Genomic DNA, 26,007 nt, shown 5'->3' with positions numbered 1-26,007 from the left:
CGGCGACTGGTTTGAGTGGCGCCCGGAAGCGAGTATCTTCGCATCCCCTTCGTTGACTTTCTACTTCCTCCGTCGGGTGTCAAAAAGGGAACTTGAACAATTTGCATGCTTTTTGCATTGCATACTGAAGTTGATGGAAAACCTTGACCGGTTGAGTACCGACTCGAATCAAGTATCCCCGAGGTGAATAATCACAAAACAAAGCCCCATCCCCGATTCGTTGGATCATGCCAAAAAGGCAAGCAGTCTCCTAACGACTCCAGTGCTGACTCAAACCTCAAGAACCGTTCAGATCTTTGAATGTCAGGAGCTTCTCCAACTTCTGTTGGGTCACGAAAACCTGCGTGAATTCTTGAGCACCGTCATGAATCCACAGACGTGACTTTTGAACTGAGCTAGCGCATCGATCTTGTTTCGTTTTGCAAAAGAAAATAGTGTGGGTGTTCAAATCTTTGATCTGGACATGTTTTGGAGTTGTTGTGTGGGATTTAAAACGTTTTCCTGGAGATCAATGTGGGTGTTGAGACGTTTAATTGGTGTTGAAACGGTTTATGGGGAGAAATGTGGGTGTTGAAACGTTTTATTGGAAAAAATGTGTGTGTTGGAACCTTTCCTTAGGAATAACGTGTGATGAAATCTTTTAGTGGGAAAAGAGTGGGTATTCAAGACCTTTTGTTGGAAAAAGGTGGGTGTTGCAACCGTTCGTCATGAAAAATGTTATGAAAGGTTATGAAATCCATGATGTGAGTAGTAAAACCGTTCATCAGGAAAAGTATGGGTGTTTAAATCGTTGATCGGGAAAAGTGATGAAACATTTTATCGTAAAATGTGTGGAAATTTAAATATTTAATTAGTGTTGACACTTCAGGAAAAGCGTGGGTGATCATTTTTTTCTGTTGGGGAATGTGTTCATCTGCAGAGGTAGCGGTGTGAAATCTTGAAATCTTAATTAGAGAAAATGTGTGTGTTGAAAGCTCTCATCAGACGTGTCCATTCATCTGGAAAATGTGGGTGTTGTAACTCCTCATCGATTGAGATGTGGGTCTTAAATTGAAATATTTCATCAGGGAAAATGTGGGTATTGAAAGCTTTTCCCTGCAATAGTGTGGGTATTGGCATTGCACTTGAAACCTTTCATCTGTTTAGGTGTGGGTATAGAAATCTGCAATTGGGAAAAATGCGGGTGTTGACCCCAAATGGTCTTTCTGGGTCATGTTGTCCATTCGGTGGGACTTGCTGTTCTTCCGTTTTGCTTGTGAGACTGGCAAGGTGATCTCGCCGAGGATCTTTGCTCTCCTTGCCCATCGTCCCGTTTGCCCCTCGTCGGGCCGCCGGCGTATCGCTGCGGACGAGCAGCTTAGCGTCTCCTTTTGTCTCTTTTGTCTGGCCGGCGGCCGGCAAGCCAAACAGAGGAAATCCAGCCATGGAGGGGAATGGAGGGATTAGCCCCATTTTTTTTCCTTTGCCTTTTTTTTTTTCGTGGTCCAATTGCAGCAATTCGCATGTTTAAAAAGAAACTCATTCTACAGCCTTCATATTTAATCAAATAGACGCTCGCTTTTTCCTCATCAAATACGTCCACTTGAGCTGCGTAGTCGTCACTCGGGGAGGAGAAACATTTTGCTTTCATGTGACGCCGACAAACGACTTTAAACTGTCACAGCGTCAGGATGTAGTCATCTGATGCCAATTAAAAATGATGTGCAAAAATGAAAAGTTAAAAAAATTCAAACATCTACGCTCAGCCATAATAATAGTCGCTCCCTGCTGAGGATAAAGAATATACCCGTGAGGATTGTTATATTGTCTCCATGCGTCACCACTGTTTGTGTTCAAATATCCATTACTGAAAGAGTTGTAACACCACGACACGATGCTATGTGTTAGCCCGGCTATGGCTTTTCCCATGATGTGTTAGCATTAAGCTAGTGGTCTTTTTAATGTATCTGACTCCAAGTGTAAAAATGAACACCCTGGCTCACCTACTGTCATGTAATGCACCGGCATTTGCAATCAAAGTTGTTCTTACGATTCTTCTGCAGAATTCGTAGACGCTCCTGAATGTACGCTATTGCACTAAGCTAAGTGCTTTTAAGCTAAGGCTAGCCGTGTATTGTTTGAGAAGTTTCTAGCCGGTGGAGACAAACAAGAGAATATTGAGCCCGAGTGTGACGAGAAAAGCTTTGACAGGCTTCACAAAGGCAATCATGGGGGTGGGGGGGGGGGGGGTCGAGGGGGCCCTGGATGGGAAGAAGAGGAGGCCATCTTGGCTGGCTCCCAGCATCTTCCGTCCTTAACGAGCCAAACATTTTAACGAGCTGAAGATGAGGGTGATGAAGATGATCTCCTCTTACGTGCACTCACTGAGCTTTTGTGTTGCAAGCCAAAGAAAAAGCTCATCGATGTTCCAAACTGCTTCTCTGGCACGCTGACTTGCGTTGAGGACCTCGGGCGCTACAGCAACTCGCTTCGGGACATGGAATCTTATGAATCTTTTTGTCCATACAAATTCCTTCTACAGATTTTTATGATGTAAGATGGCATAGGCTGGAAAATCACACATTCTGGTTTGTGCTGGTGGAGTTTCTGTAAAATCAGAATCAGATTTATTGACCATGTATGCAAGAAACGCATGGAATTCACTTTCCAGTTAAAACCTGTTCAGAGGACAAGACTAAGATGGGCCAGACACAACGAGAAGTCTGGCGGGTGGCTGAGAAGAGATCAGTGGACTCCATTTTTGTCACCAGTCAAAGCATGAATGCGATTAATTTTCTCCCATGAGCAAAATGGAGGTTCTCGCCCGTACTGGAACAGACATTGTCAATATTGAAATACTTTCTAAATCGGTTTTGGACAAAAAAAAGGATGCGGTGAAAAGCTCGGGACAAGGCTCCAGGGAGAAAACTCCTCATGGTTTAAGTGTGGGTGTAAAACCTTTTATGGGCTAAGGGTGGATGTTGAACCCTTGTTTTAGGAAAACCCATAATTAGTCATTCATTCATTCATCTTCCGAGCCGCTTGATCCTCACTAGGGTCGCGGGGGGGTGCTGGAGCCTATCCCAGCTGTCTTCGGGAAGTAGGCGGGGGACACCCTGAATCGGTTGCCAGCCAATCACAGGGCACACAGAAACGAACAACCATTCGCACTCACACTCACACCTAGGGACAATTTAGAGTGTACAATCAGCCTGCCATGCATGTTTTTGGAATGTGGGAGGAAACCGGAGCACCCGGAGAAAACCCACGCAGAACATGCAAACTCCACACAGGGAGACCGGAGCTGGAGTCGAACCCGGTACCTCTGCACTGTGAAGCCAACGTGCTAACCACTGGACTACCGGGCCGCTAGTTGGAAATTGAAAAGTTCCCCCCCCCCGCCCTAATTAGTCTTCATTTTTTTTTAATCTACAGTTTTGGAATATGGGGAGTTTCAAACCGAGATCCTTTTTGACGGTGAGCCGAGATGAGGCTGCATGCCGCTGTTTTCCGCGTGTCTATCTCCTTTTTTCTTTAACACCACCACAATATCGTTTTGTTGAATTGTATTTGCAAAAATGCTAATGGGGGAGGGCGTTTTGTGTGTGTGTGTGTGTGTGTGTGTGTGTGTGTGTGTGAAGATGAGGGCGTTGCTGCACGTTATCTCCCGTCCACACGACTTTGTCTCCGTGGCGTACTTCAAATAAGCAGACGGAGGGGCTTGCAAGGCGAGTGTGCGCGGCTGCATGTGTTTTGCTACCAAGGGACAACTCGGAATTCCAACCCAAATGATGCCACATCAAACGCGCCAGATCAAAGCGTTTTAGTGTTTGTGATATCACTATTTGAAGCCCTGGAACCCCCCCCCCCCACCCCCACACCCCCCTCCTCCACACACACACACTTTTGCACATGCACACATGCATCACACTCGTTCACAGGGCGTGGTTGTACTCTTGTCTTATTTTGGGATTGGGGATGGGTTCGGGGGGAGGTGGGCGGGGGGTGGGGGGTGGGGGGGTCCTCACCACATTGATGCCACCAACTGATACACATGCGCACGCATACACAGTCAATTCACAGGCGTTTTATCGGAGTTCAGAGGTCGGCGTGGGTCAAGTGTAATGTAATCGGGGGTTTGCAGCTCGGGGGAAGAAGGCAGCAGAGGGTGGGGGGGGCGGAATTTCATTAGCAGTGCTTTGATGCCGTTGTGTGGGTGTGTGTGTGTATTTTTATGAGAAAAGTAGTCAAAGAGTCCATTATGGCTTGCGGAGCTACATGGGTGTCCACGATGAGTCTTGAAGACAATAACAGAAAAAGAAGCACGTTTTCACTCAATATTATTTTTTTTACATACAACTGTGTCATGTATAATATTTCACGTCACTGTTTCTCACTTTTTGTGTGTGTGTGTGTGTGTTACACCAGTGCTCCTATCCAGTGTGGGAGGACTTCAGCGCAAAGGCCACAAAACTTCATTCACAGCTCAGGTGAGCTTTCTGTTGCCGTCAGTCAGCACACCAAATTCATTTTTGACTGCGCGACCCGACACGTGGTCTCTAAAATCTTGGAAAAAAAATTTGTAGGTCAGGTCCCTTTTAACGCTTTCAAAGGTTCTTCCTCATGTCACCCCAAAAAAAGTCAGTCAATGGCATCAGCAGCCTTGACAAGTAGAAATATTTTTTTTTCGGTTTCATTAATAGTGAATGTAATATTACGGCAAAAATCTCCAACTCTAAATAACTCGGCTACTATCTTGTTGAATGCCTTGCTTAGTTTAATGAAGACTAAAATATGTATTGCACCCTTCTGGTTGACTGACGCTAGCGTCAAAATAGCTAATCGTTAATTTAATTGTGGCTGCCAAAATCGTGACCGCAATTAAAATGTGATGAAGTGCAGCCCTCCTACTATGTAATAAATGTTGACGTGTTTTTGTAGAACGACAGTTTTGGCGGCGGTGGCCTTCCTGGATGCTTTTCAAAAGGTGGCGGACATGGCGACCAACACTCGAGGTAGGACCACGAAAACACGTCGGCTATTTTCCCGCGGTTGCTTTTATTTTTTGTGCAGCATGTATCATGTGACCTCCTTGAGCGTGCAGTTTAGTTGGGTCGCTAGCTAACAGGGCTAACGGGAATTAGCATCACCATTGCGGTCATCTGAAACCAATCAACAACTGTTCCTTTTGCACAAAACGGCACTCGTGTGCAGCCGACATAGTCTTTTTCATCTGTGAAGACAACTTTGAACTGCTGAAGTTTAAATATTTTCTTCTTGACGTGGTCTTTCAATCAATTCTGCTAAAGAGTTGGGGGTAGTGCAGCTTTAATGGTTTATTGCTTCGGGTCATTTTAAAATGACATTTTTATCTGTCTGATAGGCGCGCACAAGGTGCCGCGTTGCTCAATTAGCGTTATTGTCCCGCCTTTCCCGAGCAGATCGCATTGGAGCAGTCCCAGATTGCTATTGTGGAGACGTCCTCGCAGTGTTTTACAATCTGTCTCTTGACGGGTTCAATGTCGCATCTTCAATTTGCCGTTGCCGCATTGTTACATAATGAAGCTGAAAATGCGATTTGGGGTCCCGTTACTTCTGTTTGGCTTTTCTTCCAAAAAGGCAACTTGAAGCCTGCCTCTTGTGTGTCTTTCCCATCTGCAGTTAAGTAAAAAAAAAAAACAAAAAAAAAACCACAGTGTCATGCTTGATGATGCTTGGTGTTAGAAGTGACTATATGTGTGTGTGTGTGTGTGTGTGTGTCTGCCTCCGACAAGACATGTCGGTCTCGACCAATCACGGGCAGGCTAGGTCACGTGTTCCAGCGCGGTTGCCAGGCAACAAGTGAAGGGAGGGAAAAAAATAGCCTTGTTGCTGAGAGCAGAGCAGGGAAGACTTGAGAGATCTGGTGTTGTTCAAGTCAGCTGTTTAGACACCAATGACACACGTGTTTGAACACACACACACACACACACTTGCAGCTTGTCCAATGAGAGACTGTAGATGCGGCTGCCATTTTGGTTAGCAAAGGAGATTCACTCTTCATGATTGTATTCTTATTTGTTGTTTTGAGGAATATATCTGTTTTTTTGTTTCACATTTTTTTGACACATGCAATTTATTTCAAAATTGCCATTTTATTTGTGTGTTTTTGATCGTTTTGGATCTGGGAGTGTGTGCTTCTGCAAGTGCTGCTGTTTTGCTCAGCAACAGCAGTTGAAATGGCTGCGGTGATGTGTCATCACATTTACATTTCAACTACTTTTCCGTTATAATTGATATTTTTATTGCTTTTGATTTTTTTTTGGTCATTTTCCAATATCTTCCACAAATATTTCGAGTAAAATATCGATTGTAGATTTTATTTTCAGATATTTATTGATTTGATTGGTTTGTTTCTCCATTTATGAATGAATGGCTTTTTAAAAATATCTCTTCATACATTTTTATGAATTACTTTTTAGCGAGCTTCATCGAACTGATCATTTATTGTTTTAGGATTCTCATCCAATTGTGTTTTTTGTTTTTTTTTTCTTTCTGTGGAAGGGTAACGTTCAAAAGGATGCGTTTACTCGACGTTTCTAAAATAATAAATAATACATCAAAGCCCTCAACCACCCACCGCGCCCCTCCCTATAAACCCTCCTAATACGGTCATCGAGTCACTTGGTAGCTGACATCTCTGGAAGGACGTTTCCTCATGTCACAATCCAGCATTGTCCGGCGGGTCAACCAAACAAGACGTGCTGTGTTACGCACACACACACGCACGCACAAATGCACACATGCATACACACTCACCCAGTGTCGAGGCTTCAGTGAGCATGGGAAGCGGAAGCTCGGCGTGTCACTCCGCTCCGAGGCCCAGTTGTGTTCAATGAGACGAGAGGCCGCGTGACCGACGATGGCCGTGCGTGTTTGCGTGTTGATGAACTCGTACCGCCCGAGTGCACGTCAACAGTGCAGCGGGCGCCAACAGAGAACTAACGCGACAAAACGAAAAGGCACTTTGTCCAACGCCTGAAAACCCAAACGTGACAATGCTTAAAGTCAACGGGATTCTCGCCCTGACACAAAAACCTGCGAGCTCGTCACAACGTGGCCTCGTGTGCCTTGTGTCATACTGTATGTCAGTCAAACTCAAAACCCGATCGCGTCCGACTTGTCCACTCGCGTCCGACTTGTTGAGTGAGCTCACCGCCGCGTTTGGGTGTCGCTGGGAGCGTCGCCGAACGTTACCCGTGATGCTATATTTAGAACACTGCAGTGTGTGACTCAGCGCTCGCCTGGCTGGAAGATGATGATGATGATGATGATGATGGCGATGATGTCATCATGATTTCTGTTGTCACGGTGACGCACTTCATTCTTGATGGGGAATACATCGCTCTCATTGTTGTGTCGGTTCGTGCGGAGACGTATGACGCCCATTTTTTGGCCATGCGTTTAAAATGGCCGCACCCCGAGTGTGTGAATCGCACATCTGTCAAAATACCCCAAGATCAGTGATGAGTTATGACAACCAAAGGGGCGGAGCTAAGGCGTGGAGATTCCGACGGTGTTTTCATTCATTCATTCATCTTCCGAGCCGCTTGATCCTCACTAGGGTCGCAGGGGGTGCTGGAGCCTATCCCAGCTGTCTTCGGGCAGTAGGCGGGGGACACCCTGAATCGGTCGCCAGCCAATCGCAGGGCACACAGAGACGAACAACCATCCACGCTCATAGTCACGCCTAGGGACAATTTAGAGCGTTCAATCAGCCTGCCACGCATGTTTTTGGAATGTGGGAGGAAACCGGAGCACCCGGAGAAAACCCACGCAGGCCCGGGGAGAACATGCAAACTCCACACAGGGAGGCCGGAGCTGGAATCGAACCCGGTACCTCTGCACTGTGAAGCCGACGTGCTAACCACTGGATTACCGGGCCGCCTTACGGTGTTTTCAAATCAACCAAAATAAATACATAATTTTTTTTTTTTAATTTCCCGAACACTTCATACTCATACTTGGTTACATTTACATATTGCACAATTGGCTACTTTGGCAAAAGAGATGAAATGACTGGAAAAAATGCCTCGTTATCATGACCAATATGATTGTCCTGCTAGAGGCTAATGCTAACGTATTTTCACTCGTGCGCGCTCTGCATAAAAGTGACGCTCAGTGTGTTGTTTTCGATTAATACGATTGGTTGGCCTGTGGTGCTAACTGAGCGCATTCGCCTCCCTCAAGGAAATGCTTGGTGATTTTTTTTGGGGGGGGGGGAGCTGTTGTTGCCAAGGCAACAGCAGCTTGGGTGGAGAAATGTAATGTGACAGGAAGTGACCGCCCCATGACCCCTCAAACTGAAGTCAGTGTTTACGAGTGCGTGTGAGAGAGGACACTTTGACGGCGCAGTGTGGCTTTTCTACCGCAACAGCCCATTAAAATTTATTAGATTAAAATTAAAAATGAATTATTAAATTAAAAGTTTAAGAAAAAAAAGTGTCAATCATGATCAGAAAATGACAATTATTTCATGTCTCAAATGGTACAAAGACGAAATGTGACATTTCCAGGTCAAGGTCAAAGCCAAAGATCAAACAGAGTAAACTGAAAAAGAAAAATTGAAAATTTTCTCTCGCCGAAGGATTAAAAACTTGTTGGGGGGCCAATTTGTTGAATTTGGTTGTTTAGTGTTTGAAGGATTTTGAATTTTAGGCAATCTGCTTCAGTCTGTTAACATGACAAGGTAAAATATCATTTTGCCACAAAACGGTTAAAAAAAATCTAATTTGCCAAAAAAGTCAAATGAAGGGACTCAAATGAGGTCTTTCCCAATCTGTCAACTCGGAGGGGGGGGGGGGGGGGGGATTGTGTCAAATTTTAATTGGTTTCATAGAAATTGGCTATGTGCTTCATGCGTCATCTTGCCATCTCACAACAATACCTCTGGCTGTCGCTCTTTCGTGTTTGGAGGAGGTAATGAGTGACACCCCCCCCCCCCCCCCCCCCCCGTCTGTGATAGATGTGCCCGTCTGCAGAGGCTTCTCGAGTGGGAATGTGTGCCTCATGAATAATTCCACCTCATCTGGGTCTCGCTGGCCTCATTAACATGGCTAGCCTTCGGTTAGCATAGCTAGCGCCTGGTTAGCAGCCTTCCTTTGATTTATTTTTTTTTTTTTTGGGGGGGGGGTCTCCCGGTTGCTGCTGTGTCACCGTGAGAGATGGAAGCTCCGCAGACGGCTGTAACCACGGTAACGGAAGCCTTACTTGCTCTTACGTTAACCCCGATGCTTCCGATTTCCTTGTTTGAACCAGAAATAGAACACGGTAAACCCTTGGTAAGAGCTTCTCACCGATCAAGACACCGAACTATGATCCCAATTAACAAACGCAAAACAACCCCCCCCCCCCAAAAAAAAAAACAACATAGAAGTTAAATAATCAAAAAAAATCATTAAATCAAACGTCAATGTGAGTAGGTTGGTTGGTTCGAGAAAACACAATTTTTCCTGATGATTACTTTTATTCCCAAAATCCAGAAACAATCGACGCCACAAGATCGCGGCAAATCACTGGTTTTGTCACAATAAATTCCTTCAATGTCTGTCTTCGGCACGCAGATGCCGCAGGTGCCAAAGCAAGTCTTGTTGTGACTTTTGTGCGCAGTCTCGTCATCTACAAACATTATTTTTAATGCATGATGTGGTATGCCTTGGGTCCCCCCCCCTCCCTCTCCCCAACAGTGCTTCAAACGGCTCGGATTATTCATTACAACTCAATTACACGCCCTCTCTGATCATCAAAGGTCATTAGAACACGATAACATAGAACACGAGCACGCGCATCGCTGCATTCCAGATGTGCGGCGTGTGCGCGTGCGCATCTCCCTCATCTTGTTGTTGATCTCCCGCTGACTTTGAAAGGCATGTTAATGGCAACCAAACAGGAAGAGGACCATCATCAACCAGAGCCAGAGATCAAACGTATTCAACACACGCGCACGCACAGTCGCTGCAGCACTGTGCTTGTTTTTTTTTTTTTTTTTTTTTTAGCTCATTAAAATGTGTGAGACAAGCCCTCTGGTTTCCTCCTCCTGCCTGGTTTCCGCTTCTGCTCCTTCATCTTTTTCTTCTACCATTTTTCCTTTTGGCGTTGTCCTTCTCTTTGCCATTCCTCTCTTCTTTTTTTTTTTTTTTTCCTCATCCACACTGACGTCATCATCACATTAAGATTTTAGTTCTATTTCCAAATACTTGCCGGATTGGTATGCATGTTTATGTGTGTGTGTGTGTGTGTGTGTGTGTGTGTGTTTGGTGGCTCTACTTTATTGAATGGTTGCCGGGTAGATCAGGAGGTGCAAGGGAGGAATTTGTTCATTATGAATGGAGCACTTTACTGTGGATCACAACAACACTCTGTGTGTATTTGTGTGTGTGTGTGTGTGTGTGTGTGTGTGTGTGTGTGTGTGTGTGTGTGTGTGTGTGGGTGAGAGAGAGAGAGAGAGAGAGAGAGAGAGAGAGAGAGAGAGAGAGAGAGAGAGAGAGAGAGAGAGAGAGCGTTATAACGATGCACCACGTCAACGAGAGGGTCTGAAGAGGGTCTTGCCCATCTCGTCTATGAAATTGGGTTTTGCAAACCAGCAGAGCTGAACGGTCCATTTTTTTTGGAGGGGGGGGGTGAACTTTTCAATTTCCAACTAGCGGCCCGGTAGTCCAGTGGTTAGCACGTGGGCTTCACAGTGCAGAGGTACCGGGTTCGATTCCAGCTCCGGCCTCCCTGTGTGGAGTTTGCATGTTCTCCCCGGGCCTGCGTGGGTTTTCTCCGGGTGCTCCGGTTTCCTCCCACATTCCAAAAACGTGCGTGGCAGGCTGATTGAACGCTCTAAATTATCCCTAGGTGTGAGTGTGAGTGCGAATGGTTGTTCGTTTCTGTGTTCCCTGTGATTGGCTGGCAACCGATTCAGGGTGCCCCCCGCCTACTGCCCGGAGACGGCTGGGATAGGCTCCAGCACCCCCCGCGACCCTAGTGAGGATCAAGCGGCTCGGAAGATGAATGAATGAATGAATGTTTAAGAACTATGCATCAACTTGCGATACTGTTCAATATCCGTTTTCGGTTTTCAGCTCCCGCCTCGCACCTACCGCGCCGTTGAATGCTGGGCCAACATTGTGCCGGCACCCGGCAAGCCAAGCATTTGAAATGTAAAATTTTCAAAGTTCGCTGCGGCGAATGCGGCTCGCATCTCGCTCAACTCGTCAGGTTTGGATGGCGGCAACATCCTCGCAGGGGAAGGGAATCCCACTTGATTTGCCAACCTTTTTCCACTGTGTACACGAGCGAGCGGCAGCACCAGCAAGAACTCGGGCCTGTTGGGGCCTTTGACGGGACTCGCAGCACCTTGTTTGGGAAACGCGCGCGCTTGCCGACCATCACTCAAAGTGCACCAGTCAACTTTTTCCAGAAATAGACACCCATGTTTATGTTAGCAAGTTAGCCGCTTTTAAGCACGCGAGCTTGCGTGCGCACACACACACACACACACAAGTCCTTCTGCTACCACTGAGTACTATGACGACTCACGGTTGCATTTTCCTTCTGCTACTTGTGCTAATCCATGGGAACAAGTTTGGGTGGAATCTTCTCCTTTTTATTTTGTCAAATGGATGCAGGAAACAAAATGCAGGATCCAGATCAAAAAATGTTTTTTTTTTGGACCACTTGACAAAATAAAATGGAGCAAACTCAACACAGCGCTGGGTTTTATTCAACGCACTCGATCTCGTCCTTTTTTTGCTGGTACCCCCTCTACGAGTCCAATCTGTGTTTTTGAGTACTACTCCAGCTATGTGACTGCACTGAAAGAAAAAAAAAAAATGTCGTGTTGAACTTAATGGATTTTATTTCATCACCCGGCTGCGCAAAATGAACTCAACTGGATCCAAATGATTTTTTGAAGTTGATGTGACAAAAGTCTCAGATGATTTTATTTCAGGCAACCACATGACATCATAAAAATATTATTTTCAGTGTACAACTGCGCTTTGACTACTTTCTATTTCGACGACTGATTAGTATTTCTCCTTCTGTGACGACTCCTTCGACAAATACGGGCAAAATTTTTTCCATGTCTCTGAATAAAAATAGGAGTGCACGGTAACTTTGCGACAAGCCGTTGCAACGGCTTTGGGCTACCGCAGTACTCGTGAGTCTGAGTACCGCCCGCGAGTACTAGCATGTGATGCGATGGTCTCTTCCGTCTCCAGGGGCAACCAGAGACATCGGCTCGGCTCTGACCAGGATGTGCATGCGGCATCGCAGCATCGAGGCCAAACTCCGGCAGTTCACCAAGTAAGCTCCTAAGACTCGTGAGTGCTAGCAGTGAATCCGACAACGACGACGACCCAATAAGATAAGATAAGATAAGATATCCTTTATTCGTCCCACACTGGGGAAATTTACAGCCTCCAGCAGCAAGAATGTATGTAGAAAGAAGAAAGGAGAAAGAGAATACTCTTGCTTCTTACAACAACTTGGTATTCGAGTTACTACTTCCACTATATTTAAATATGGGAGTCGCAGCTTGGAGTTTGAAGCGGATTACGTGGGACGGGAGAAGTGAACTAATCTCTTTTCGTCAATGGACGCTACAGCTTCGTGTTTGCTTTCAAAACGTTTAGCTTGTAGCAGACGCGTGCACATTTTCAGCATGACGTCTCTGATCCGGTGGTGAAAGGACACTTTGATCCTCTCCTCTTTCATCGATAAGTGCTGAACAATAACTGAACAACGTGCATGCAGAAAAATTGGTGACGATTGCACGACTGTCTGTGTCCTATGTGTTGTGTTGTGTTATTTTTGACTTCAAAATGGCTGCCTTTCCAGCAGCTCCTACATTTTGTTGTTCTACTTCTTCCTTTCATAACTTTGCTGCTGTGAATTGGGAATTTCTCCATTGCGAGACTAATAAAGGTTTTCTTATCTTATCTTATAACTACTTCTGAAGACTACAACGATCACTACTGCTTACTTCTACCCCATCTGCTACCAAAGTATTTCTACTAAGTACTGCTAATGTGGAGTATTTCTCCTTTTATCGCCCCCCCCCCCCCCACTACCCCCCAGCGCGCTGATGGAGAGCCTCATCATGCCTCTGCAGGACAAGATTGAAGACTGGAAGAAGACGGCCAACCAACTGGACAAGGACCACGCCAAAGGTACCCGTGCGCCAAGTCAAGGCGCGCACTTATGTGAATGCGTGAAGCTGCGGCGGCTGAGTAAATGCCCAAAGTAAGGGATGGGATTCCTCCAGCGCCTGTGGAGGCAGCGAGCCGTCAAGTAAATGTTGTACTTATTGTCGCGGGATTGGTCTCCCCGCATGTTCTCAACTCCTGTTTTGCAATTCACGCGTGACCCGGCGTGTTGGCCAGAGTACAAGCGGTCGCGACACGAGATCAAGAAGAAGTCGTCGGACACCATGAAGCTCCAGAAGAAAGCTCGCAAAGGTGAGATTGAGATGGCGGGACGGGTCATTAGAGATTGCTCGGGAATTCGGTTGGGCTTTGTTTCTTTCCTGAATGAGATTTTCTGTTCAAAATTCAATCGCTCCAATCGGAATCATTTATTGAAAGGGACAAATGCGTTTGGGTATACAATTTCTTCTTCTCCTCATTATGAGGTTTAAAAAAAGCTATGAAATGATTTCGATATTTTTTTTCCTCAAACAAATAAGAAGAACCAATACGACACTTGTAGACAAAACAAGCTCATTATTTCACTTTCATATATTCTTAATGTGGGCGGCCCGGTAGTCCAGTGGTTAGCACGTCGGCTTCACAGTGCAGAGGTACCGGGTTCGATTCCAGCTCTGGCCTCTCTGTGTGGAGTTTGCATGTTCTCCCCGGGCCTGCGTGGGTTTTCTCCGGGTGCTCCGGTTTCCTCCCACATTCCAAAAACATGCGTGGCAGGCTGATTGAACGCTCTAAATTGTCCCTAAGTGTGAGTGTGAGTGGTTGTTCGTTTCTGTGTGCCCTGTGATTGGCTGGCAACCGATTCAGGGTGTCCCCCGCCTACTGCCCGAAGACAGCTGGGATAGGCTCCAGCACCCCCCGCGACCCTAGTGAGGATCAAGCGGCTCGGAAGATGAATGAATGAATATTCTTAATGTACCCGTTTGAGTCCCTTCTATTTTTTTTCACAAAACAAATGCCCCCCCCCCCACCCTTCGCGTGAGTCATCAAAGACGCTCTCATGTCAAGCGTCGACTAGAAGAAGACGTAGTTCGATGGCGACATCTGGTGGCCATCAGAGTTACTTTTTTTCCCCTCCTCTTCCGCACTCGCTGTTTTGCTTCTGTCAGTTGCCAGGCAGAGAACAAGCCCCCCCCCCCCCCCCCCCAGCCCCAGCCCAAACAAATATGACAATTGCGACCTGCCTATTGATGGTTATTTTTTTTCTATGTCTGCTTTCTTGTTATGTTGGCTGACTAACACTTAAATGACTCCCTTTTTTTTTCTTCTCCGACTTTGCCGCTCCCCTACAACCCCCAACACACCCCAAACTCACGCACGCGCACTGGGCTGGCCTCTAATAGAGATCCAGGGTAAGTGCGTGGGCCTCGTACCTTTTCCGTGAACAACACGGGCACATACTCACGGACAGAAAGGCGCGCGTAACGGAAGACGACACATTGACACATCGACTTTCACGATGCATGCCAAAGCTCACTTCACGTATTTTTTTTTCCCCATGCGCCTCGCCCATCCTGTCACATCTTCAACTTGTTTCCATTTCACTGACTCAGCCGGTTAGAGCAGCTTCGGCTTGAGGCCCGTCGTGGCGTCTGCATGCGCTCGCCGCTTCATCCTGACGCGCCGCCGGCCGGAACCTCCAAAGTTCTTACAATCGGTTGATCATTAAGAGAGCCACTTTGACTTTGGAGATTCCGCAGTTAGCAGCGACCATTCCCGTCCACGTTTCTGCTCTCGTCTGAATGGTGGCCCATCTGTCCTCTTTTTTTTTTTGCTTTCGTCAGGGCGCGGCGACCTGCAGCCTCAGCTGGACAGCGCCATGCAGGATGTGACCGACATGTGCCTGCTGATGGAGGAGATGGAAAAGCAGGCGGTGCGGCGGGCCCTGGTGGAGGAAAGAGGAAGATTTTGCACCTTCAGCGCATTCCTGCAGCCCGTCGTGGTCAGTCATGCTGTTTTTCTAGATAAATGGATTGTGTGTGTGTGTGTGGTTGTGTGTGTGTGTGTGTGTGTGGTACTGTGACGGAGTCCGTGCCTGTTGTCAGAATGGCGAGATTGCCATGTTGGGGGAGATCACACACCTGCAGGCCATCATTGATGACATAACGGTGCTGACCACGGACCCGCACAAGCTGCCCCCTGCCAGTGAACAGGTGACACACACACACACACACACACACATGTGCAAACTCAAGGCATGCACGCACACAGAGCACTGAAGTGTGTGTGTATATGTGTGTGCACCTGCGTGTGTCTTCAGGTGATTAAGGACCTCAAGGGGTCCGACTACAGCTGGTCCTATCAGACTCCGCCCTCTTCGCCCAGCAGCTCCAGCTCGCGCAAAAGCAGCATGTGCAGGTAGGCATACGCACGCGCACACACATGTGCGCAACAAGGTTTAACATTTTCAAACCAAGCTCAGAAAATCAAAATCCGCAGAGGTGATCAATCCTGACATGGTTCGAATAAAAAGAAGCGAGGTGATGAATTTGGACATTTCAATCTGTTGAAAGAGGTGCTATGTGTGACCCTGCCCTTGACCTTGAGTACTCATGTGTGTATTTGTGTGTGTGTGTGTGTGTGTGTGTGTGAGCGTCAAAAATCAAAGTGGTCCTCACTTTGTTGGCCTTTTTACTCGGTCCTCACTGTGCCACAAGTGCAGGAATATGTGTGTGTGTGTGTGTGTGTGTGTGTGTGTGTGAGCGTCAAAAATCAAAGCGTTTGCCGATTGCATGTCCCCGACTGTTATGTACTCCATACAAGTACAATCGATGCTACGCTAAATTGCCGAGTAGATGCTAAAAGCACACGATTTAGTATGATTATAAACGCCGACGTTTGGACGCTGTACGATGATGTCATGATGCGGCTCTAACTTGGCTCTTTGCTGCTGGAAAACCAAACGCGATCTTGGTATAGGAACTTGTTAAGCGTCAACTAAGCACAGCAGCGGCCCTGCGGTGGAAAAGGGGGATGACTGTGTCGGTGCGTGTGTCGGTGTGTCGTGTCTCGGTGTGTGTTACTTTGTCCTTGTGAGGGTCTCGTTTTATGTGTTCCTGTTTTGTGTGAGCGTGTACCCTTTTGTGTTACCTTGATGCTCCTGAGGCTGACGCACCCCCTTCCCCATTTTCTCCTCCCCCCGCCCCCCCACTCACCTGCACAAAAACACACACACACACACGCTCACACCACCGTGGTCGCTCCCTTGCTTGTGTGTACTGTGCGTGATTATTGTGCTCGTTGCCCTCTTTCTGGCTTGTGCTTTGCCAATCATCAATATGGCCATCTCACACACACACACACCCACACACACACTGTTACCCCCCCCCCACCCCCCACCACCTCACAGCAGCGTCAACAGTGCCCACAGTAGCGCCTCCCGCTCGTCCGGCGGCGGTGGCCTGGGCGGCTGCGGCGGCGGCGGCGGGGGCTCGCTGCCCCACTCACCCACGTCCTCTTCCTCGTCCTCGTATCGCTACCGCAGCAGCCTGCCGTGCCAGCCCGGGGGGGCCGCGGGGGGCATCGCCGCCTACCGCCTCAGCAGCGTCTCGTCCCACGACTCGGGCTTCGTGTCTCAGGACGCCAACGTCTACTCCAAGCCGCCCTCGCCCATGCCCTCCGACATCACCAGTCAGGTGGGAATGAATTTCCTTTCTTCGCGACGCACTCGAACGCCACACGTTTGTCGCTCCTCCCCTCTGGTGGTATATTTCCGGTCACTTAGACGTGCATTTTTGCTGATGGTCATTCGCTCTCCCTTCGGCAACCCAAAATGTTGAAAGAGCCATATAGGACAACCCCCCCCCCCCCCCGCCCCAAAAAAAAACAAATATAACCAAAATAAATAAATAAAAGTCTTCTATAAAACTTACAATGAAGGAAACACATGCTGTATGTATGTTGGAGACTGGACTGTCTCAGAATTTTTTTTTGTTATTCAATCCTTTTTTTGTGTGTTCACAAACGCCCCCCTAGAATTTATTTTGTGATTTTCTCGCTTGATTTTTTTTTTTTTGTTATGGTGCATAATTTTCGCTTTTCTTAGTGTCAGCGAAGGAAGTCATCAAGAATTTCCGTTTTTCGGAGGCTGTCTTTGAACGCCTCTCGAGTTGAACGAGAAGAGAGAAGGCACGAAGTCGGACGCAGACGTGTCTGTTGTTTGTCGAGACTTTTAAAAGCATAAATAAAGTGCATGTTTATAAAAAAAAAACAACAACACCACGGCTCTCCTTTTTCGGAGCTGCAACATGTATCAATATCTATTTGAGCTAGATTAGCCTACTATCAATCTCTTTTTCCATTTTCAAACAATTTTTAATCAAGCTCCAGGGAGCCACTAGATGTCGATAAAGAGCCGCCTGCGGCTCCGGAACCGCGTGTTGCCGACCCTCGGGTCTCTTTTTACCTTTTGTCGTCTGCGTGTGTTTTGTGCGGCAGAAGTCGTCCAGCTCGGCGTCATCGGAGGCCTCCGAAACGTGCCAGTCGGTCAGCGAATGCAACTCGCCAACCACTGTGAGTCCAAAACGCAAACCGCAGGCGAAAAGATGCCCTCACACGGTTTTTGCGATTGTTCCGTCACCTAAAATAAATTGTCGACGTGGGCCGATGAAGGAGAAGGCGCGGGGGGGCCGCTTCAGCTCATCTCCTGCCAACACAAAGTAGACGCTACTTTGTCTCATTGCGGTGCATGAGCGGCAGTAAGCCGTCGTTTGCTTGCCCCTCCCGGCGCCACCCCCCCCCCCCCCCCCGCCCCCCCTCCCCTGTCCTGCTCTTCCTCCTTTGCCTATGATCATGTGACCTTGTCTCTCGTCCCGCAGTTTGGCTCGTGCTTCGCTACCTTCCGCCCCGCTCTCTCTCACTCTGGCTCGCCCAGGCCTCACTCTGTCACACTTCCTGTCACCGCGCCCCCACCCCTTAGCCGGCCCTCCGGCTCCTGCTCCTCTTCTCCCACATCCGGCAAGGTTCCCGCCTGGAAGGTTTGTCCGCCATCGACGTCCCCCGTTGCCTGCTCATCCCCCGCCATGGTTTCTTCTTCACCCCGCTTTGGCTTCAAGTGTCATGATTGCTTTCTTTCGTTTTTTTTTTTTCACCCTTTCATTTCTCCATTTTATTTTGCTTCCGAAGGGTGCATTCACACTTCCAGTACGTTTGGCCATCCCCAATCAGAATCACTTGAGACCTGGAATTAGCTCCAACTTCCTGTTCAATTTCGGAATCTTTCATTTGCATCCCGTTCGGAAAGACGCGTTTTGCTTCAAAACAAAATGGCCGACTTCGGATTCAATTTCATAGATGGGCCTTTGGGACGTTTTGGTGCATCTCTGTTTGTTCCTCGATCCAACCGCGAACAGGCTAAGCCTTAAATTCCTCCACACCCTCGGCCTCCCCCCCCCCCCCCCCGCCCCCCCGCCCCGCCCGGACTTTGTAAAGCTAAGCAGGATGCGAGCGAGCCAGCCGAGCCAACCATGCGACCGGTCTCGCTTACCGGCACGCCCCCCCCCCCCCCCCCCGAGAGCGTCAAACTGCTGCGTCGCGGACAAGATTGACCCATTCATGTCGCCTTGCAACTTCCTGTCTGCGAATAACCACACTCCAAACTCTTCAGGACTGGTCCAAAGCAGGTTCCTACGAGCAGCCCGTGGCCCCCGGCGTGGCCCCCGGCGTGGCCCCCGCCGCCGTCGCTCAGAGGAGGAAGGAGCCGCCGCTCGATAGGCTGCGGGAAAGCGAGGGCTCGCCCGGCGCGCAAGGCTACGCCGGCCCGTCCCACCCCGATGAGGCTCAAAGGGGCAGAATGTCGTCCGCCGCCAAGGTAAACGAAACTCGGCGGTTTTTCTGACGCATTCTGTCCCAATGCTGCTCCTCAACTCACGTCAAAGTAGTTCCTTGACACCCAGATGCCACTAACGCTGATTAATTAACGATTAATCAGCGATTAACTAACTAACTAACGATTAATCAGCTAATTAATTAACTAATTAATTAATTAATCAACAGATGTAAAGAAAACAGATTTTTGAGAGGATGGAATGGGTTCATGCTATTCGAATTGATAAATTGAACGTCACTTCCTTTTTCCTTTTTTTTTTTTAACCCCAATATTTCCCAGTATGGAGACGAGGTGTCGCCGGCTGCCAGCGACCTGGCCATGGTTCTGACTCGAGGTCTGAGCAGCGAGCAGCAGAAGAGCAGCAGGGACTCTTTGCAGTACTCCAGCGGCTACAGCACCGAGACCACCACACCTTCTTGCTCAGAGGACACCATCCCATCTCAGGGTGGGCTTCGTGTTCCAAACGACCCGCTTTCACAACTTACACTGAGTTGAGCTGCAAATTTTAAGATCAAAGAATCTCCCGGCACACCACTCGACAAAAAATGAAATATGGTTTTTCAACGGGTGTCCCGTGATTTACTGGCAACGACCCGAACGTACCCTCAGAGATCAGCCCCTTCTGTGACTCCTTCCATCCACTTTCTAATCCGCTTATCCTCAGGAGGGTCTCGGGCTCGCCGGAGCCTCTCCCGCCCGTCTTCGGGGAGTAGGCGGGGGACACCCTGAACTGGTTCATAGGCAAACACCCATCCACCCTCACAATCACACTAAGGGAAAATTTCAAGCGCCCAGTCAACCTGCCACGTGTGTTTTTGCAACGTGAGAGGAAAGCGAAGTACCCGGAGAAAACCCACTTAAGCACGGGATCGAACCCTTGCACCTTTGCACTGTGAGGCGGACGTGCTAACCCGTCGACCACTGTGCCGTGTCGATTTAAATACAATGATGTTAATTCCTCCGAATGTGCAGAAGTTAAATTTGAACTACGATATGTCACGTCAAATTTTTTAAATACCCCCGAAATTGTGTGGGTGGGCTAAAAAAAAAAACACGACCACTCATAAAACCTTACAAAGTTTTGCAGAGGTTCAAAGAAATTGATTGGAACACAAATATTTCCCTGAAAGGCGGGCGGCCCGGTAGTCCAGTGGTTAGCACGTCGGCTTCACAGTGCAGAGGTACCGGGTTCGATTCCAGCTCCGACCTCCCTGTGTGGAGTTTGCATGTTCTCCCCGGGCCTGCGTGGGTTTTCTCCGGGTGCTCCGGTTTCCTCCCACATTCCAAAAACATGCGTGGCAGGCTGATTGAACACTCTAAATTGTCCCTTGGTTGGAATGGTTGTTCGTTTCTGTGTGCCCTGCGATTGGCTGGCGACCGATTCAGGGTGTCCCCCGCCTACTGCCCGAACACAGCTGGGATAGGCTCCAGCACCCCCCGCGACCCTCGTGAGGATCAAGCGGCTCGGAAGATGAATGAATGAATGAATATTTCCCTGAAAGGCTTTAGGAGATGAAAACGTGCGATGGTCGTGGATGAAACGGACGCCCGGCTAATCTTTTCCTTGTGTCGCACGTGTGTCAGGGTCCGATTACGACTGCTACTCGGTGAACGGCGACGCCGAAGGGCCGGACGGCCAGACGGACTTCGACAAGTCGTCCACCATCCCTCGCCACTCCAACATCGCCCAGAATTACCGCCGCATGATCCAGACCAAGCGGCCCGCCAGCACGGCCGGTTTGCCCAGCGGGGTCTTGGGACCGGGAGGTCACGTCCTGCCCGCCGGATCCGGGACCCCGGGCACGGCCACCATCCGTAGAACGCCGTCCACCAAACCGGGCGTGAGACGCACCCTCTCCAGCGCCGGCCCCATTCCCATCCGACCCCCCATCGTGCCCGTTAAGACGCCCACCATTCCCGGAGACTCCCAATCGCCCGGGGCGGCGGGGGTTCCCGTCCGCGTGGGCAGCGAGGAGTGCGTCTACGTGGCGGACGACGCCCAGGGCGCGCTCGATTACGTGAAGGCGTCGCCCAAACGCCTCAGCCTCCCCAACACGGCTTGGGGATCGGGGGCGGCTCTGGAGGTCTACGCCCAGCAACACGGAGCCGCGGGGCTCGGTGGGGGCCACGGGAGCGAAGAGGAAAAGATGCTCGCCGCCAACCGCCACAGCCTGGTGGAGAAGATCGGCGAGCTGGTGGCGGGCGCACACGCCCTCGGGGAGGGGCAGTTCCCTTTCCCGTCGCTGCCGGATGACCCGGCCCCGCCCGACGCGCCGGAGGAGGCGGAAGGATCGGCCGGCGACATGCTGACCACCATCAGGAGGGGCGTCCGACTCCGCAAGACCGTCTCCAATGACCGCTCGGCACCGCGCATCTTGTGATCCGCTGGTGGGGGGAACCTGTCCGACCCTTCGGGAAACATCGCCGCGTGAAGTCCCGAAACATACGTAAAACCGTTAGAATTGACGCTACGAAATATTAATGCGGTAGTGTGTTGGTGGACGCCATGTTTCTCCTCTTTGGACGCTTACGGAAATCCGTTTGAGCATTTATTTCCTCTCCTTGATATCCCGCTTTCGGTCCGCGGACTCGTACGCTCGCTCTCTTCACTGATTAAAAAGACATTTTGATTGTACTCGTGGAAGAAGATTTTCATGCGGAGATACGAGTTGAGCTGATTAGCATTACTCGTGTAGCGCAGTAGTTTGCTTGTTTGCAGGTTCGATGACAAACTCGTAGGCCAAAAAGTCACATTAGTAGTGGAAAAAAATGACTCGGTCACACGGATAGTTTCGCTGAATTGTCAACGAGGACTTGTTTCAGCATTTATTGTTAACATGTCAGCTCACGTTCGAGACAAACCTTCGAGTTGGGCATTGTCGGTCTAATCGTGCAGCACAGTAGTTCACTCCACAACTGTGCCGGAAGTCGCTAACCACGTTTGTTGTTGAATCGTCTTACTCGTGAGGACAAAGAGCGCACCAGTCCATAGACATTCGACTGAAATCCAAAACAAATGCTCAAATGTGGTTTCCCGGCGGTGAAATGAACGATGAGGGGTCCGAGTGGGTGGTCCCGCGGGGGGTCTGCTCGTCGGAGAACTCGCTTTGACTCAAGTGAATCTCGGCTAACCGGCTACAGGGAGCTAACGTCGCTAGCCGTCCTTCCGGGTGGTCGGCCGGCTCGTTGGCGGTGAACTGTGCCGGTGTGGCTTTGTGGGTGTGCTTGCCTGCGCCACTGCGGGACAGCCGGCGAGGAGCCAATGAAGCGTCTCTTCTCGCGGGTGTCTCCTGTTATTTCTTTCTCGTTTCTACCGTGACGTCGTTGTTGTGCGCCGCCTCGAGATGGCAAGTGGTGAAAAGCCAGCAATCCTTACTGATACATTCAGACACACATATATGTGTGTGTGTGTGTTAACATATACATCTGTATTTTCTAGAACCAGAGAGAAGCGTTGGAAACACAGCAATAAGTGTGTTTTATTTTTTTTTTTGCATGGGGGAGGACGTCGGGGAAAGTATGGCGGTGAACTGCCGGCGTACGTGCGTCATGCGTGCGTCATGCGTCATGAGCGTCTCGCAGACGAAAAAGAAACAAGCAAGAGGATGTGATGAGGATGATGGGTGGAGTCAAGCGGAGATTTAAAAAAAAAACATTGACGGGATGTTGTTGAGCTCAGCTAAAGGTTGGAGTCATGTGCATACACGACAGCGCATAATTTGTTGTTAGGCGCGGCCTGAAAAAAAATGGCGCGGAGGTTAACATAACACTGCAAGTCCATCAAAGTTGAGGTGGATGATAATTAAGAATCCCGTAAATCTTCTAAAAGTTACATTGGTGATCAAACAAAAGTGAAAGTTCATCCCAAAATGCACATGCGAGCATGGGGCCTTTATTTGTCACTGGTTCAAATAACACGACATAAATCCCTAAAAAAAAATCACAGATAAAATCAACACTACTCGAAATCCTCCAAGGTGTTGGAGGCCAACAAGGAAAACATAACCCCCCCCCCCACCCCACCAAAAAAAAGTTGAATATGACAAAATGACCACATATCAAGTCAACTTTGTCTAATATGCTCTTTGCACAACAACGAGCACCAATTAAATTTATTTCCCTTCAACCACAGAACACCCACAATTGTGTGTGTGTGTGGGGCGGGGGTATGCGTACCTCAATCCCCCAAAAAGTTCAAGGAAAGTTAGGAAAACATTGTGGAACCCCCCCCCCCCCACCCCAAAAAAAGTCGCTAACACGTCAATAAAACTAGATTGAATACCCCACAAGTCAAAAGTAGACGAAGCGGAAGTTGCTCCTAAATTGCACAGGTTATCGAAGGGCTACCGTAAATTCCTCAAAAGCTGGGCAGGTTAAAACAAGACGCGTAAATCCACTATTACGTCGATTTAAACACATCTCACGCTAACAATGTTGTTTGTTTTATTTTTGTTGGGATGTTTTTTGTTTGTTTGTTTGTTTGTTTTTATGACTTCAATGTGTTTGATCTGTCAAAAAAAAGCACATTTGCGGTTGTCGACTCCTACACTGTAAAGAAAGAAAGAAAAACAAACCATGTAAATGAGCATTTATTCACCCGTGATCGGATACGAATGTAACTTTTCGAGAGACGCATTTGTCGGCAAAATGCGACAGCTCAGGACAGAAGAATTCGGTGACGTGTTGAAGACGAGATGTGGACATGATTGATGAAAAGGAAATGTGGACAACATGACGATCGGCCGCCACCGCCGCAGAGTGAAAAGAGGCGAGACGAGTGTGTGCTCTTTTTTCTTTCGTTCGTTCATGATTTGTGGTTTTAATGTTCAAAAAGAGAGCTGTGTGTAATATAATGTAGGATGTGCGGGATCGGAGGCGAGTGAACTCTTCTTCGCGTTTCGAGTGTATTTATTGATTTAACACACGTCTGATTTATTTTAAATAGAGGTAGTCCGCGAATCCTCCAACAGGGGGAGCTGTTTCACGTGTGTGCTGTTCGAAGAAGTTCAGCTTTCGTTTTGAAAATGTTCGTTGGAAGAATTTCTGCATCACACGGCCTCTGGGTTGCAAGTTAAAATAAGACTTCGGAAAATCACCCCCCAGACCCCCCCCCCCCCCCCAAAAAAAAACTTGTTTGGTGGCCCTAAATTTGACAAATGGTTGCAGATTCCCCAACATAGCAAGTACTGTACAGTACATTGAATATTACCGCAAATCCCGCAACGGTTGTGCAGGTTGAAATCAAACCGCCATTCATCCCCACAAAGTGACGTAGTTTCAAACAAAAAGAACATTTTATAAATAGAAATATAATATATAAAATGCAATTCTGTTGAAGAGGCTCCTCTCGCCCCGGTAGGAAATATGAATAATATATTTTTAAACATGCTGACTGTGTTGTAATTCATGTCTACGGATGTTCCAGAAGGAACTTTCATTGAACTCCAGTGTATGTAGAAACAGAAATAAACGGATTATTATTAATATTCTTATTCAAAGAGTAACAACATACATGAAGCGCGTGTGCGGGCACACGTGTTTAAAAAAATAACAACAGCGTTGTGAGGGAAGTTGAAAAAAATAAAAACACTGGAAAGAATGACTCGTAATTATTAATGATATTTGTTTTTGGATTATTTTCTGTTTTTTTTCCTTCGCTGTGGAAATATTAAAGGTGCAGCAGTCATTGAATTGGAAAAAAAAACAAAGCTTGGACACAAAATACAGTAAGGCACCCTTAAGCACAGAGTAGACAAACAACGAAACAAAGAGTGAAAGTATACACTAAAATGTGCATTTTCAAAAGTTTTTTTTCTCGTTGAAAACAAGAATCTGTGGCTTTCAAAGGAAAAGTCACGTTCAGTCGCCTCCGCTACAGATCTGATTTATAATTTAGCGCCTTTCCTTTTTTCCCTTTACCCTTATTTTTTAAATTACTTTTGCAAACCGGGGTTTTTATTTCCTTGGTTTATTTTTCTCTTTGGGTTAACTTTAGTCACTCGCTGATGTAACAAAAAAGCGCACTGTGATGATTCCATTATTAATAAAGGCTGTAATTCAACTGTGTGCATTCATCATCTGCATTTATTATTTCTCCCGAGATAGATAGGAGTACTACAGTTTTTGTCATCTAGAGCGTTTATTTGCAGAAAATGAAAATCAGAAAAAGTCAAAATCCCCCAAAAGTCTAAATGGTAGATAAATAGGATATATGACCATGAGAAGTTGTGTTTAGTCGTATGAAAGGAACAAATAAATGCGTTTTGTGCTCTTTTTTTGCACTTCTCATATTCACCAGTAGAGGGCAGTCAAGACCTTTCAGTGTCAGTTATAGTACACCCGCGCACGCGAGTTCGTGTACGCGTGTGTCTGCGTGTGTGTGTGCGTGTGTGTGTGTGTGTGCGTGTGTGTGTGTGCGTGTGTGTGTGTGTGTGTGAGAGAGAGAGAGAGAGAGAGAGAGAGAGAGAGAGAGAGAGCGAGAGAACGTTATAACGATACACCGCGTCAAAGTGTCAAGTAACTGAAAACAACAAACATGGAGTTTCACGGAATTTTACTTTGAAATTTGAAATACAAAGACATGAACTCTGTTCTTTTTCTCAAATACAGTTTCCAAGTCCTCTTTCATAATTATCTCCTTCTCCAAAGTAGTGTCATCCCGTCTCTCAATCAGCTGCGCACGAGAGCCTACAATAGCCAAGCTGACCCGGAAGTACAAAAACGCGTATTTAAGATTGACTCTTGACACAAAGGAACAATGAAGGAGGGCTGCAGGTAAGCTCATCCGTGCTGTGAATCGACAGAGGTTGAACTTGATAGGAGTCATATCAAATTAAGAAACATCGATTTGACAAGTGAATGGAATATTCGAGATTGTCCTTTGGTGTGACTGATGATTGTTTGTCTCTGTGTGCCCTGTGATTGGCTGACAACCAGCTCAGGGAGTGTTAATCACTTTTGTATTCTTTGGCA

General features: G+C 47.8%; 1 protein-coding gene across 7 annotated transcripts in view; it reads left to right on the top strand.

The window, feature by feature from the left end:
- The window catches only part of mtss1lb (MTSS I-BAR domain containing 2b), a 32,814-nt gene extending 7,718 nt beyond the window's left edge, over positions 1 to 25,096 (top strand). The window contains exons 2-16 of one of the 7 annotated variants that reach the window (XM_052062651.1): positions 4,408 to 4,469; positions 4,921 to 4,994; positions 12,225 to 12,309; positions 13,084 to 13,175; positions 13,389 to 13,463; positions 14,552 to 14,560; positions 14,993 to 15,150; positions 15,254 to 15,361; positions 15,469 to 15,566; positions 16,561 to 16,843; positions 17,646 to 17,720; positions 18,026 to 18,184; positions 18,814 to 19,017; positions 19,315 to 19,480; positions 20,620 to 25,096. In XM_052062651.1, coding sequence (XP_051918611.1) covers positions 4,408 to 4,469; positions 4,921 to 4,994; positions 12,225 to 12,309; positions 13,084 to 13,175; positions 13,389 to 13,463; positions 14,552 to 14,560; positions 14,993 to 15,150; positions 15,254 to 15,361; positions 15,469 to 15,566; positions 16,561 to 16,843; positions 17,646 to 17,720; positions 18,026 to 18,184; positions 18,814 to 19,017; positions 19,315 to 19,480; positions 20,620 to 21,416 — 2,445 coding nt within the window. In that variant the 3' untranslated portion in view covers positions 21,417 to 25,096. Of the gene's footprint in view, positions 1 to 4,407; positions 4,470 to 4,920; positions 4,995 to 12,224; positions 12,310 to 13,083; positions 13,176 to 13,388; positions 13,464 to 14,551; positions 14,561 to 14,992; positions 15,151 to 15,253; positions 15,362 to 15,468; positions 15,567 to 16,557; positions 16,844 to 17,645; positions 17,721 to 18,025; positions 18,185 to 18,813; positions 19,018 to 19,314; positions 19,481 to 20,619 lie in introns of all 7 variants that reach the window. The other 6 variants (XM_052062655.1, XM_052062650.1, XM_052062654.1 and 3 more) reach the window with 6 other exon arrangements.
- Positions 25,097 to 26,007: the final 911 nt, after the last annotated feature.

Source organism: Hippocampus zosterae, chromosome 4 (genome assembly GCF_025434085.1).
Source record: "Hippocampus zosterae strain Florida chromosome 4, ASM2543408v3, whole genome shotgun sequence".
Taxonomy (NCBI): domain Eukaryota; kingdom Metazoa; phylum Chordata; class Actinopteri; order Syngnathiformes; family Syngnathidae; genus Hippocampus; species Hippocampus zosterae.
Note: the sequence above shows the minus strand (reverse complement) of the source record. Positions and strands in the feature narration are given on the sequence as shown.